At 43.3% G+C, this 15,334-nt stretch overlaps 1 protein-coding gene across 3 annotated transcripts in view; it reads right to left on the bottom strand.

The window, feature by feature from the left end:
* Arid5b (AT-rich interaction domain 5B) overlaps nucleotides 1-15,334 on the bottom strand; it is a 177,084-nt gene that overhangs the window by 26,057 nt on the left and 135,693 nt on the right. For all 3 annotated transcript variants that reach the window (XM_006994212.4, XM_076557053.1, XM_076557054.1), the window contains 3 exons: nucleotides 13,785-13,897; nucleotides 7,224-7,428; nucleotides 5,252-5,304 (listed from right to left, as the gene is read on the bottom strand). In XM_006994212.4, coding sequence (XP_006994274.1) covers nucleotides 5,252-5,304; nucleotides 7,224-7,428; nucleotides 13,785-13,897 — 371 coding nt within the window. The remainder of the gene's footprint in view (nucleotides 1-5,251; nucleotides 5,305-7,223; nucleotides 7,429-13,784; nucleotides 13,898-15,334) is intronic.

Raw genomic sequence — 15,334 nt, 5'->3', positions numbered from 1 at the left:
CACACACACACACACACACACACGAAGACATGAAAGGGGTGCCTGCAGGAAGTGGAAGTGGGGAGCTGGGGGTGGATACATCAAATACATTGTTTACATGCATTAGATTGTGAAAGAGGAAATCAAAGATATTCTCTGAAAAAAGGTGGAAGGCATGTGAAGATTGACATCTAAATTGTTTTACACATGTGCACGCACAGACACATACACAGATATTTACTCACATAATTACACAAACACACATTTTAGAATAGTCACGTTTTAAAGCACAGATCCTTGGAACTCTTTCATTTCTCTACCTTTAGGTCAAAAGGATGAAATCAAGCTGGCATCTGGGGGCCTAGTGAAGAAGACTGAATCAGAAGCTTTTGTGGACTTGCCTTTTCCCAGTGGCTTAAGAATGGGAAGTCAGTACAAAGTCAAGGGAATCGCATGCTTGCACCTAGCGTTGCTTAGGCTGCCCGAGCTTTGTCTGGACACCTTGAGGGCAGGCTGTATTCAAGGAGGATGATTTTTTTTTAAATTCCTGGTAGTACTCCAGGAACTGAAGCCACTCAAAATGACATGACATCATCTTTGGCCTAGACAATTCTGAAGTAAAGCCCAAGGCTTTGTATGTCCAGAATACTAGGCTTAGAGTCAGAGGATATCTTCAAATTGATGTCAGAGCCAGAATCTGATGTCAAAGCATAATCCAGCAGGAAGACAAGCGACTTGTCATAGATGAAAACATCATGGCGCTGCCTTGTTGGTGGGAAGAGATGGAGCTGGGGAGCCTTCCTCTGCTGGCTCTGCCTTCTGTTCTGGGGTAAGAGTCCCTCAACACCCATTGTGGTAATACTACTGTCTCTCAGAATACTGCTCTGGGCTTTCTGCCACATGGTCAGTCATGGTGAGATCATCTTAACAAAGTTGACGTGCTACCTCACATTTCAAATACTGCCCCAGTGGTAACTGTTTCCCCAGACACAAGAAGGACCCTAGCTCAGGGGCAAAGCTCTCTCCCTTTCTGCCTCTTCTGGGGAGCTCTATGTCTAACATATCTGGCAGTAAAAGGTGGATAGAGGTCGGCAAAGAAGGAGCCATTGCTAGCAACCAATCAAAACAAGCGAGCCATGACTAGCAACCAATCAAAACACGCGAGCCATTACAGCAACCATTCAAAACACTTGGGATGCATGGTTTCAGGGATTCCGATCTGTTAGATACATTTATGATCTCTAAACCTAAAAGTCAAGAGACACTTCATAGATTTCCAGTAAAGGCAGAAGAAGCTGAGAGACCTGTATAGTCGTCAGTCAACACTATAGACTTAAAATGAAACTCCTGTTCCACTATTAAAAAAAAATTCAATTGGAGGATTATGAAGAACTGAAATGAAATAATCTATAATGCAAAATTCAAACTAGAAGTTTTGGAATAGTTTGTAGCCACAATTGAAAACAAGCCAACGAAGGTGGTCTTGTTCACAACCAGTGAGATCCAGAGAGCTGGCTTTATCCGGGTACACAGTAACACATCTACAAATTTTACACTTGAAGTGTCCTGGCCCTGAGTATTTATATTATCTAGATTTTTTTAAACCTTTCTCCTGAATTCTTACATTTTTTTTCTCTGAAGAACCAGACATGATCTCAGGTTGTAACTGGTTTGTTACTAGGAAACTTTAGTATTTGGACATGTATATAGGGTAATAACTTGGAGGAGCTAGGGATGTATCTCAGTGATAATAGTATTTGCCTGCATTCATGAGCCATCACTCAGGCAAACAAACAAACAAACAAACAAGAAATTCATTCTTTTATTGAATGAATGTTTGAATGAATGACTGTAATTTCTAATCTTTGATATTTGAGTTGGATAGAGGACACAGTTGAAGCCAAATGCCACTGGGAACAGTCGTACACCTGGTATGGGCTGAAAGATGAGGTCAACAAAAGCAAGGTCATTAGACAGATGCCCCCTCCCCATCACTCCTAATCCGAAGAAAATATTCTACACATATGAGAAACTTTCAGGAATGGAAGGCACAAGAGACGGCAATTTATAATTCTCTTTCCTCTTACCTACACTACTATGGAGGCATAGCTAACTGTGATGGGGATTGCCAGCAAGCCAGAAGCTGAAGACCATCATGATGGCCTCACAAGACTCCTTGTACTAGGACCCCTGTGACTTAGTTTCCTTGTTTACATAACTGGGGACCTGAACTGGAATGGTGCAAGGATCCTTTTCCATGCAAAGGTCAAGTCAGGAAAAGGATTAATCTATCACGGTGCTACAATTTCCTTTATTCAAAATGGAAATGGCCCTAAGCTGCATTCAGATTTACAGGAACTTTTCCCCAGAATGAAAAGAAAATACTTATCAGAAACGCTGTGCTGTTCTTGAGCGGAGGGAAGACTAACATTCTAGAATGCTCTAGAGTGCCAAACTAAATCCTCCCTGAACTTCTAAGTTTCATCAGTAAAAATACTCCAGAGGGGTGGAGGGTGGGGGTGGGGGTGGGGAATATATTGTGTAGCTAGGAGCGGCCAACGCTTAGCTGTAGGATGGTAGAGACAAAGCTAAGTGCCCACAGGGGCCAAAGGAAGCCAGAAGCAGAAAGCTAGGAAGAGGAGGAAAGAAGGGAGAGATAGAAAGAGGGAGGGAGGGAGGGAGGGAGGGAGGGAGGGAGGGAGGGAGGAGGAAGGGAGAAAGGAAAGGAAAGAGGGAGGGAGGGAGGGAGGGAGAAAAGGGAGGGAGGGAGGAAAGGGAGGGAATTTCTTTAAAAATTCTGTTCATAAGTAGAGGGAGAGAAGATTCCAATCAAGTCCTCCATATTTCCTCCACAACATGCATCTCCTACACATGCTACTTGGACATAAGGATTGAGCTGAAGGCAGTTGAGACGAAGTGGAAGAAAGAGTCCACACTCCTTACCCACTTGTCATTGGTACAGATTTCCCATGCAGAAGGTACTTTTCACAGTGCCAGAGAGAGAAGGTGGGATGACATCTTTTATGCTTGCTCCTTTCCACAGCCAACTCATCAATCCCCAGTCACAGCATCCAAGGCCGTTTCTCTCCTGGCCTCCTTTTCTTGCCTTCATCCATCCAGAATCCTCTTCTCAGCCCCTTGTCCCAGTCACTAGTCACTCTGAATTGCCTGAACTCTCCATACTGGAGTTTACTCTACCTCCATATTGAGATGTTCTCCCTAAGGAAAGCCATGATCATTTGTAGCTGGATCCAAACTATCACCTGCATCTCCAGATCATCTCAGGACACCCTGAATCCAACACACCTATCTGCAGAGCATCTCAGCACATCTGAGCCATGAAAGCTCCTTCTCTTGTTTCTGCAGGGAAAAGCTCTTTGTTTCTTGAGGGCAATGGTGTTTTGAATACTCACTCATAATGTAATGACTGATGCTCTTGAATGTAAGTACTTTAAGGATCTGGATGGCTAGATTAGATCTTCCCTTTCTCCCAAGCTTTCTAATATATCTCTTATGCATAAGGTGGCCAGTAATAAATGCTCAGGTGACTTGCTGATTTACAGTCATTCATTCAATAAAAGAATAAATGCTATTCTTCCAGAAGTACTGCAAATGCCCCCAAATTTATCAGAAGTTTTTTCTGTATGTTCTACACCAACTTGGTGTCTTGTAAAGACACAGAAGATACAAAAACACGAAACACCAATTCTGTGAAATCTGCTCATGGCATGAAGCTCCAGAGTTTGAAAACGACATTTCATAATATTGAGCAAATATCATGTAACCAACCACGGTCACAGTTCATAAAAGTGCAGCCTCATATTCTTCATGTTGAAAGATCAGCTTACAAGACTAGCTGGAGAAGGTGACTCCTGAGCCTAGGAGACTTAAGTTTTCATCTTTTTGCACAGAGGAGAGCTATAATTAGCTCAAGATTTTGCAGAACCATGAGCTGTAACTGTGGCAAGGCGTCCAACTCCTAATCCTTTAGCAGATTTAGCCAAGAATATTTATTTTTGCACAGGCTACTTTTATAAAACACATCTTTCAAGTAAACTTGCATCTACAAAATGCATATTTTATGTGTGTTCACATGCTAGGTTTCTTTACAAACATATTCACTCCCATACACTAAGCAGTGTATAATTCCACATACTCACATCAGACACTTAAAAAGTCAGAATTCCTAGCAGATATCTCTATGGTAAATACTGGATTATCTGACTCAAATAGCTCATCTTGTGCTTTCCTGTGCCCAGACTCTGACATCAAACCGTTCTATTAGTTTGAGAAACAATATGCATTCTATGGCAAGAACCACTGGTTTGGGAGTTTGGGGTAAAATAAATCTTATTTTCTTGACTTTGTGTCTGTTGCTGTCATTTTACTGCAGTACAGAGTTCTCTCAGATTACTTCTTAAGGGAAGAAAAGAAATAATTTCCCACTCAATTGCCAAAGGAACCATACGACTTAATCTGATCATTGTGTGGGAGAGAAAACCTTCCCAGTGACGCCATCTTCCTATGTCAATTAATTTTATTACAGATGTCGTCTCTCTGTGCTACGTTAATGCAGATCTTTTTTCCCCCTGTATTTCAAGATCTTAATCTCTCAGTTTGTCTCTCTAACATTTTATTGGCTCAGAAATACACGCTGTAAGAATCCATGGCCATCAAATTTTCCCGTGGGCTAAAAATAACCCATTCCTGTCAGTTAGAATTAGCTGATAAAGAACGTCAGAGCCTGTTCTGAATAAATTTGATAACTTCCTGTTTATGTAGCAGTGACCCTTGTCTAATAAAGCTTTTTTGCCCTAGAATGAGAGGAGGCTCTGCTGTATTCTATTCCTTAATGGCCAATCCTGATTACTTCTGAAAGCCTTTAATACATTTCCCATATTAGACATGAACAGATGTCAGGTAGGTTGCCAAGGGAGATTTCTTTTATGCAATCTTGGCTTGTTGTACAATAATAGCCCTTTCTCAACATGGGAAAAAATTACAGACCCAACTAATTTCCCTGACAGGGGAGAGTTACATATGTTTTCCACTTGTAGTTTCTACGACAAGTTTACAGTTTTGCCAAACCTGGAACTAATTGGGACCATTTCCAAAACTGGCCCAATAAACCCCCCAACGTGTAAGAGCCATTGGGACAGGCAGCCAATGATGGCTTGCTTTTGAGTTTCCTCCATTTTGGCCAAGGACAGGGGGCAGGGGTAGAGGGGGTCAGATGGTGAAATTATTTCATTTAAGTTGCTTAAACACTTACTGTTTCATATCCTCCAAGTTTTTGAGCAGCTTGAAACATAGTCCAAAGGTTAACTGTTAGAGGGACAATAAGTATTTAGATAAGCATTGCATTAACACACTTCCAAGAAATGTCAATTCAAACATTTTGTTTTGTTTTTTCAATGAGAAAGAGAAAGAAAAAAAAATATCAGCTGTACCCCAGAGACCTAAATTTCTAGGAAGCAATTCACCCAAGGGGCACTTGACATTACAGGATCTACTACACTTAATACTTAAAAGTATTTCTTGAGAGATGGTTACAAGACCACAGAGACAGTTGAACTTTAAGGACAAACAGCATAATTTTGTTTGTACTATCATCCACAAAGGAAGAGAATACATTGGAAGGACCTTCGGGAACGGGTGGGAATTCAGAACTGGGTGAGTCTTGCTCAGTTCTCAGAAAGAAACCCTTGATGGTAATGCCTCCTTCAGATAAGACTTCTCTGGGATCAATAAACAGCCAGTTTTATACATGATTACCTTCTTAGACTGTTTAATAGCAAAGGTATATTAAAGGATCATGCTGTAGTTTTGCCAACACGTACGTGGCTGGCACGTAGGTCACATGCCAAGGCATGAGTAATATAGTAAGGGAAGACGATCGTTCACAGGGAGACGGGGTCGCCCACTGAACTCTCTAATTATGTGATGCTAAGGGAAAAAAATGTATCTTTTTTTCTTAACAAATCCTGTGATTAGAGTTTGCATGTTTATGCTGCCAAGCAGGGCTGCTCAAATAGGACTGAGATATTTGCTTGTTCATTTTGTACCAGATACCTTGGAATCTGAGAATACTGGACTTCAAGTAATTCTTTGGTCAGGGGAATGAACAAAATGGGGATCAAACAGAAAACAGCTCCTGGACACAACATGTTTGTGAAGCCACACTGAACCTTGTACCGTTTCAAGGCTATCAAGAGCCCTGCCTCGGCCTTGCTCTCCTCGGAATTGTTGATAATGGGACAGAGCTCTTCACAGAACATTGATTTTACTTCTATTTCAAGCAGCCAGTTTTCAGACATTGTAATCATCTGTCGTTATATAAGTTTATAATGGCTGCAAGTGTTCTCTTGCAATCAGTGCCAATTGCTATTAGCTATGTAAATTGTTATGTAAAACATACAGGTTTGACGGTCTTCATCAGAATGACACATGGTTTTAATCTAGGGAGATGCATTTGGAGAAAATACTATTTCAAGCCAGAGGGGCTCATGGCTTTGTGCACCAGTAAATCCAGACAGAGCAAGAGACACATTTGGCTGTGAACTCGGGGGCAGGATCTGGATTTTCTTCACTTTTTCAATGGAATTCTGCTCAAGCTATGAGTTTCCTCACTTATATACACAAAAGCACCTAGATGCATAGTAAGCTCAAAGTTGCTCCAAACTGTGACTTCCCTTCAAGTGGGTTGATTTTATGTTTGCTGTGAACTCAGATTTTAAAAACAAAACAAAAACAACAAAACAAAACAAAAATCACAAGTGTAAGACTAAGGGAATGTTTTTTTCTTTGTGGCTGTTTTGTCCACTTTTAAACGTCTTCCTCTCAGAAGCTGTCTCCGAACAGGCAACATCTGGGCCTGATAAGGCTACATCATCATCATTATCTCATACGAAAGGAGTTACAGACACTCCAGATTGACAAAACAGAAAACTAGGAGCTTCCAACACGTCTATTTCCAGTCAGCATCCTCGGACTCCTGCCTATAAATATCTCTGCAATTGTCCCACAAGGCAACAATGAACCGGAAAGGGGCAGGGAGAAAATTCTTGGCTTGGACAATTTGTGGATCTACTCTAAACAGAAAACACCCTGACTAGATTAGGGTTTCAACATAATCACTAGTCCAAAAGAAAAAAAAAAAATTCTACTAACCCCCTCCCACCACTTGCAAATTCAAAGAATCTGAGCAATTTCGATATTTCAGAAACAAAAACAAGTGTACTTACTCTGTTTGAAACCCAAGTAGGGAATTCGCTCTATGGGCGTTTTTCTTTCTTTCATGTATTTATAAAGTGCCACTAAGAAGGCTTGTTCGTCTGCCCTACATTCTTCTCCAATGGACAGCTTTGGCTTTTCTTCATTTGAGGCTTTTTTACAGTTACTGTGGTTATTCTTCGGCTTGGTCAAGGCTGACCTGGCCTCGCCTTTCACCTGGAAGAAGAATAATAACAGTACATCAAATCAAGCCTAGCCTTGGAAGGCTTGTAAAGACATATCTAAGAGACACTCTCCCCTGAGGGGGAAAGAACCAGCCAGGGGCACCAAAAGACAGACAGCCTTGGGTAAGACTTGTCCCACATAATGGGGACGAAGTTCTTTAAAGGGCCATCTGGTAAACCTGGTGGGCTTTAGAGCGCTGTGGCTTTGAGGACAAGTACTCAAGTCTAGAATGGATGTGATCTGCAAATGAATGGTGGGACTGAATGTCAATAAAACTTTTTTGAGAACCAGGTCTCCATAGGGCTACAGTGGGCCTAATTGTGCCAGCGTCTTTTGTATACTTCACAGTACATTCGTGTCAAAACCAGAAACAGTGCTGATGTCCCTTAGGATGATTGATTTTGCCTCTTGATACATTTTATCTCTCCAAGGGGTGCTGCTGTTAATGCCACTGATGAAACCTTGCTTTCATGATAACCTGATACTGCATATATCACATAAGAAACAAAAGGGAGACACATTTAGTTCTTATCCTCTTTCTAGACACCTGGAAGAGCTCTCCAAGCTGGGATATACCAGCAAGGTCACTGTCCTGTGTTACCTGAGGGTGATGCCCGCACATAACCCTGAGCAGTACACCTAAAAGCAGTCTTTAATGACGACTTGGTGGTTTTTCCATCAGCCAAGAATATAATAGGAAATGTTCTCTTGCCAGAAAGGATAGAGTGGCGGGCAGCTAAAACCCCAAGTAGAACAAGTGGAAAGTGCTCCTCCCCCCCCTCCCGCCCCCCAACGAAGACACAAATGGAGGCGGATGCTCCCCGGTTCTTCCTTCCACACCACAGGCAGGCTTTGGAACTTGGCTAACCTAATGTTCCCTCCTCACGGCCATGTTGTACAGCAGCCTTTGATGGTTGTTAAATATAACGCTAAGTCGCTGAGTTATTTTAATTGTAAAATGGGGAAGTACAAAGGGTCAGACTCAGAGTTCAAATGCACCCATGGGGAATGTGTACATTCCAATATTCTTTACATCTCCGGGCTGACATCGAGGGCAAATGCCGGGGAACGTTGTGAATAAAAATGTCCCATAGATTCTACACTGTTCTGCTTCAGACTTCTTGGCCTCGCAGATCCTTCTGAGCACTAAGCACATGAAAAGGGTTCTGTTTATTTATTAAAGGGGAACACATCCTCTCTAAGAGGGCTTTGTTATTGCTCATTCTCTCTAGTGAGCGCGCTGCTTTAATTTCTTCAGACTGGTCTCATAAAAATAAAATTTCCTGGGGCCACTGGAGAAGATTTTCATTTTTTTAAGGGGCTGTGGAAATAGGATGAAAATATGTCTTTTTCCATGTAGAATTTTGACAATATTCTCAAACTTTTGCACTTTGTGGCATGATGGGAAGACAGACATCTTGTGACTCTTTTTTTTTTTTTTTTTTTCCAAGACAGAGTTTCTCTGTGTAGTTTTGGTGCCTGTCCTGGATCTCACTCTGTAGACCAGGCTGTCCTCGAACTCACAAAGACCCACCTGACTCTGCCTCCCGAGTGCTGGGACTAAAAGGTGTGCACCACCACTACCTGGCTCATCTTGTGACCCTTAATGCCATCATCAACTTCCATTGCCAAGTTTTAGGTTTGTGGGTCTAAATTTATGTACTTCATAACTTATTGGCCTCTGAAATCATAAAAACCACCCTAGTTTTTGTCTGTATTTGTTTACACTGGTGCCCAAGTGCTGTTGGATATCTGACTGACATTATTGCATTCTCTGCCTGGGAGAGATCTGATCTTGTTGATTAGTTAAGGTGAGTATGCTCACCAGCAAGCCCCAGGGACCTGCTTGCTTCTCTCTGCCTCTCCAGCACTGGGGTTATAAGCACGTGCAACCACACCCAGCTTTGCTTTTTTTTTTTTCTTGCGCCCCCTCCCCGGAGCTGAGGACCGAACCCAGGGCCTTGTGCTTGCTAGGCAGGCACTCTACCACTGAGCTAAATCCCCAACCCCAGACTTTCTTTCTTTCTTTCTTTCTTTCTTTCTTTCTTTCTTTCTTTCTTTCTTTCTTTCTTTCTTTCTTTCTTTCTTCCTTCCTTCCTTCCTTCCTTCCTTCCTTCCTTCCTTCCTTCCATTCTTTCTTTCTCTCTCTCTCTCTCTCTCTCTCTCTCTCTCTCTCTCTCTCTCTCTCTCTCCCTCCCTCCCTCCCTCCCTCCCTCCCTCCCTCTCTCTCTTTCTTCTTTTTTAATATCTGTGTTCTCTGGATTGAACTACGGTCTTCACATTTACAAGGCAAGCATTTTAAGCAACTGAGCCATCTCTCTCCCTAACCTTTACGTTCACATGTCTCATGAAGTAGGTTGTTCTTGTCATAAAAATGGAGCCACTGAAGCCCAGGCAGAATGAGTAACATGTTTACATATGATAAGCTTAGTAATGACATTAAGCTGGGTAGTCCAAACAAACTTTCAGTTAAAAAGCACATCTATATTTCCAGGCATTGCAAGATCTGCTGCTGAGAAATGTGATTTATCAAGTCACATACGAAACAAAACTAGGTGGTTTTCAACTCACAGAAGCTTCTTTTCCTCCGTTGTGCACCCAGCCAATAAAGAGAAAGAACCCTCTACCTAGGCGGTGAGCTTCACAGCCTTGCTATGCTCCCATGGGCTGTGTCAGGCTCCACGGGAACTACAAAAGGCAGCTGGTTAGACCCATTTTACAGGAGAGAAAACCAGAAGCTCACCAAGGCTGGAGATCTTGGTGCACAAGTACGGAGGTGTAAGTGCCCAAGTTTGGAACTCAGTTCTGCCTGCCTCCGAGCTTCAATCTCACATACAGGAGAGGAGAGCTAGGAGCTGTGTATGAAACAGTCCGGAGGCTTAACTTTGCAGTGATAACCGATGAATTATCTCTGCTCTAAGGACAGGAGCACCCTGGGTAGGGAACTCTGAGGTTTGCAGACAGGTAGGCGCTTAATCATCTGCTTGCACGTGTAGAGTAGAATTCCTAGACACGTTAGAAAAGCACAGGGCTGAGGTGGGCCACCCTCCCTGCTCAGGACAAAGGCTCCAAGTGAGGCCACGCTGCCACCTGCTGAACTCCGCCCAGCATTCCAGGGATTCCGCTAAGTAGATGGAGGATGTTCACCGAGAAGATAACAATTAATTGGGTGGTGGCCTGCATCTCAAGCATCGTTTCTCAGTGTGAGTGAGCTTTTTGTTTCCTGGTAAGACTCGGTCAAGTTATTGTCTTCATGTTTTCACCACATTTACTCAAAACATTCTCAGCAGTTTAATCTACCGGATTACTGTAATTCAACTGCTGAAATGCAAACAGCAGGTAGTCTTCGGGCTGACCTTGAGAAAGTATGACCTTTAAAGCATGGCAGTTAGTGTCCTGACCTGAGGGCTACATACCTGTTGAGCTCACTAAGAGCTCTGGGGTTTTCAGAGTGATTGAAAGCTTGCTAATTATAGACGTGCCGTTTGATGTTCTCAATGAAGCTGTATACCTATTTGGTACTAACCACATTCTTCTACAGAACTGGTTATCATTGTTCTCTCAATCAGCAGGTGTAGCCAGCTGTGGTGAAACAGCAAGGACCGGCTACCCTCAGCTTCTTGGTAAAATGAGAGTGATAATCCCTGGGGATAGTTCTGAGGACCAGCTGAGATAAACAGCACAGAAACTAATGCATGCATCATATTCCAACTTGAAATGCCAAGGATGTGATATAACGGAGGGACACACAGTGTAGCATACTTTGTCTTTCCATATTCATTCCCATGGAAACCACCTGTTACATGCCTAGTCTTTAGAAAAACGCTTAACACACACACACACACACACACACACACACACACACACACACACACACACACACCAGCGTTTACTTTCCATCACTGGAGTTCTTATCACTAGAGGTATAAGCCAGAAGACCTCTCTAGCACAGTTGATCAAGCCTTGGTCATGGATCTTTTGTTTCAAATGGCCCCAGCAAGTGACAGGATCAGAGTTGATCTTAGACACGATGCCCTCCTAGAGCTGGGTGTCTTTCCTCCTCATGAGACACATGTCTTCAGAAAGCCACATAATTCTCTCTCCCGGGGGGAAAAACAGTGTGTTCCAAAGATGCTGTTCCGTTCACACCTGAGAGAGTGGAACTTTTTGAAGATGGCATCATGACCCCAGAAAAACCAGTACATCCATGCTGGAAAGTTCTGCTGTGTGGAGCTGCAGGAGGCTGGCAACTTATCCACAGTTAGAAATGGTCGGTCTGAGGCACTTTTGAAAATACACACAAGCAGTTCACCATCATGTAAAATATCGGTTCAGGTTCCGGAAATAAGCAGATGGTCAGAGACTTAGCACCTTTCCTGCAATGTTTCATGGCAAAAGACAACTTTGAGACCCAAATGCCTTCTCAAACGGCTCTCACGGTCTCGAGCATGGTTTGTTACTCTTGCAGTATTTTCCAGCCAGGTGTCAACCAATACACTCGCTACACTTGAAAATTCATTTCCCCCAGTTAGTGGCTTTCTCCAGGCGCGTGTGGCGTATCCAACAGGCAAGACTGTAATCCAAGACTCCAAGAGAAGCTAAGGTCCTCCACCAGTGCCCAGGAGGTGACCACAGCACATGGATGTCAGAAGGAAGGTCTGTCCCATGGTGACCATTTTCAGGGGCAGCACTAGTGGGGGGGCTGGGTGAAGGGGAACCCAGGCTTGGCTGTCATCCCTTACAAAGAGAGCAAATCGGTGAACATTTGACACAGTTCATGTGTTCAGTAGCTGTCTGTTTTTTGTTTTGTGAGTCCTCATATAAATTTTGTAATTCCCACACATTAGTAGTCATTCCAAATAACAAGGGTCATCAGCACTTCATCCTGGCAGGCTCCGGTTTAGAATATCCCAGAAGAAGCACAGCATGGGTGCTGCCTTCCCTGTCGAATGTTGACCATCATAAGATCTTGCTCCATCTGTATTACCTTGCAGGACTCTCAGGCTTCATTTCAGGGAAACAATCGATTATGCCGCCATCATTCAAGGCCATAGACACCCAGACCCTAGGTAGACGATTCCAGGGCAGAGATGCTCAGATCACAAGAAGCTATCCTTCATGGTATCCATCCGTGTGTGTTCATGTGCAGAGGTTAAATGTGTAGCGGATAGACAACGTCAGAAAATGATAAGCTTGTATTTAGCCAGAAAAATTAAAAAAACAAAAAAACTTCTGTAGATTGGCTTAAAAAAAAAGTATAACAAACCCTTTGAAATCTTGGGAGCATGACAAAATCCTAACCAAAGAGCCCTCAGAACGTTGTGGTAAGAGTCATACTTGAAGATAAGATTTATGGAATGTAAAAGTCCACAGTTCATTTTGACACACTGGGAAGGGGGTAGAGGACAGAGTACAACCCACAGCAGGCAGGCAATATGAAACTCAACCCATTCTTTCCTACGTCAGACCCTTCACCCGTACTCAACATGCCCCCACACTTTGGGCTTGGAGCATTTGGATCTGGAAATGCTTCTCTAATTCCAATCTGATCTCTGAGTCCGATCTAGATGGATTCTTACTGTCTTTGGCCGAGAGACAACATGAAACACAAACACCCAAGAGCCAGAATGTGGAAATGTGACCTAAGCTCAAAAAGTCAAAAAGATAAGTCTAAACATATGAAGTGACACTTGACTAAATACCTCAGGTACTTCAAAGATTCCAAAGAATGCTCATTCATCAAGAGGGGCCCAACAGGCCTCGCTAAAGGAGAGTTTTTCCTTCTGTATCCAGAAAGATCACCTCTATGAGTGTACGCATACATAGTTTTCCATGTATCTCTAAGTCACTCTAATATGAATTAGAGGTGACTTTGGGGGGAAAAAAAAAACATGACCAGAAAGATTAATTCTAGCCACTTCTAATTTCCTCTCCAGTTAATCTCTGAAGCATATTTAGATGTGTACACTCAGGGACAGGATGGTTCGGCTGGTCTATTTTTGATACGAGCAGAGTAAACTATGTCATTGTGTCATCTAGTATGAAATCTCAGCCTCAGTGACGCGGGCGCTTAATCATGTCCTTTACCCAACAAGCCAAACCGGGAGGTGGGAAGTCATTCTGTTGACTAATCAAAATGCCTGCCTCCTACCAGGTTCTCCCCACCCCTAGCCACTAGGGAAGTGTCCGGTCCAGAAGCTGCTAACACCAAAGGTTCAATTCGATTCTGAATCGAACACGGCCGCTGAGACACCAGATATCGGGGAGGTCACAGGGAGAAATCAAAAAGAAACATCAGGCAGGAGAAGTCTCAGCTGACAGATGACGACGATGACGACCAACCGTACCTTGTTGATGGCTTTACCATCACAGTTATTGTTGGGGTCCTTCGAGCCACTGAAGGAATCTCTTCTCTGGGGACATGTTTTCTTTTTGCGTGGTCTGCCTTTAAGATTTGGCGCTGAAAAGAAATGGGAGAATAATTGTCATACGTTCTCAGTACAAGATAAGGGAGGTTACTGTAAGTGCTCTGCTCCCACAGCCGAGAGGCGTACATGTCAGCCACCAACTCTCATTGGATGCTGCCCTCTCTGAAGGAACCTTGGTAAATGCTAAGCTATCAACTTTCCCAAGTTGAATTAATATAAATAAAATGAGGGTGACAAGGAAGACGCATGCGCCCCCTCCTACCCTTCCCCCATCTCTGTGCTCCACTCCCCCCCACGCCCCTGCATCCCACCCCCAGTGCACACTGTCGGAATACAAGCACCGCTGGCTAGACTTGGAGAGAACTCCTTCTGTTTATTTGGTATCTTGTATTTTGAAATCCAAAATGATACGCCAGCCCGTGACGTCATCATAGTAAAGTAACATCTGAAAACATCACTCTTTCAGAAGAGTTTTAGAGACAGCAGCTTTTTCTCAAATTACCATGCCGAGGAGAGGGAGAGAGAGAGAGAGAGAGAGAGAGAGAGAGAGAGAGAGAGAGAGAGAGAGAGAGAGAGAGAGAGAGGCAGCTCTGATGAGGGGCACTCACAGCAATGAGCTACTATTTATTACATGCATTTCCTAATGATATTGTGGCCAGCGTGTCTCAGATCTCAGCAAATCTGGCAAAGACATTGAATCAGCGTGTTCTCTTTTTCTCCTAGATATCTTTTTATGAAGATCTGGAGGGTTATTTAAAATAAATCCCAAAGCTTACCCTGGGGTTAGCCTGACTCCTGTGGGGGTTGGTTTGTGTGTGTGTGTGTGTGTGTGTGTGTGTGTGTGTGTGTGTGTGTGTGTGTGATTAAAGCCATCGTTACAAACGACACAGGTGATGATGAACTTAGGCTGTTTATGGGGTGCCCTGACTGCCCCCACCAACTCTCACATTCAACTTCATCAGTCAGTCAAGTCCCGAAAATCTAAAACCAACCAACTCACTGACCTACCCATAAACCAACTCCAGATAAATGCCTTTCCCCAAAAAAACAATCTCTCTGGAGCTCTCAAAGCACCCACATATTTATTACTTTGAGGGACAGTTATGGAAAGAAATCATATCTGAACAGTAGGGAGCCTCTTAATTATTATTCATCTCACATATACACACGAACACACAGAGGCACGTGAGCGTTTACACACACACACACACACACACACACACACACACATTCAGCCAGTGGCTTTTGGACGTTTTATGTTGGGCTCAATTTACATACATACTTCCTACTAATTTGTTTTTCTGCCGCGGACATGAGCTTTAACTGTCAGCGAAACTCAGTTAAGGCAACTCTCTCTTTAGCAAGTGGGGAGTGTGGGTTAAGAAGCAGTTTCTGGAGGCTCAGGACCCCTTCCCAAACTACAGTTCCCATCACCGTCTCCTTCCTTAAAAACGCTGGTCTCAAAGTCC

The sequence above is a fragment of the Peromyscus maniculatus genome, chromosome 21 (genome assembly GCF_049852395.1).
Source record: "Peromyscus maniculatus bairdii isolate BWxNUB_F1_BW_parent chromosome 21, HU_Pman_BW_mat_3.1, whole genome shotgun sequence".
Lineage (NCBI taxonomy): Eukaryota > Metazoa > Chordata > Mammalia > Rodentia > Cricetidae > Peromyscus > Peromyscus maniculatus.
Note: the sequence above shows the minus strand (reverse complement) of the source record. Positions and strands in the feature narration are given on the sequence as shown.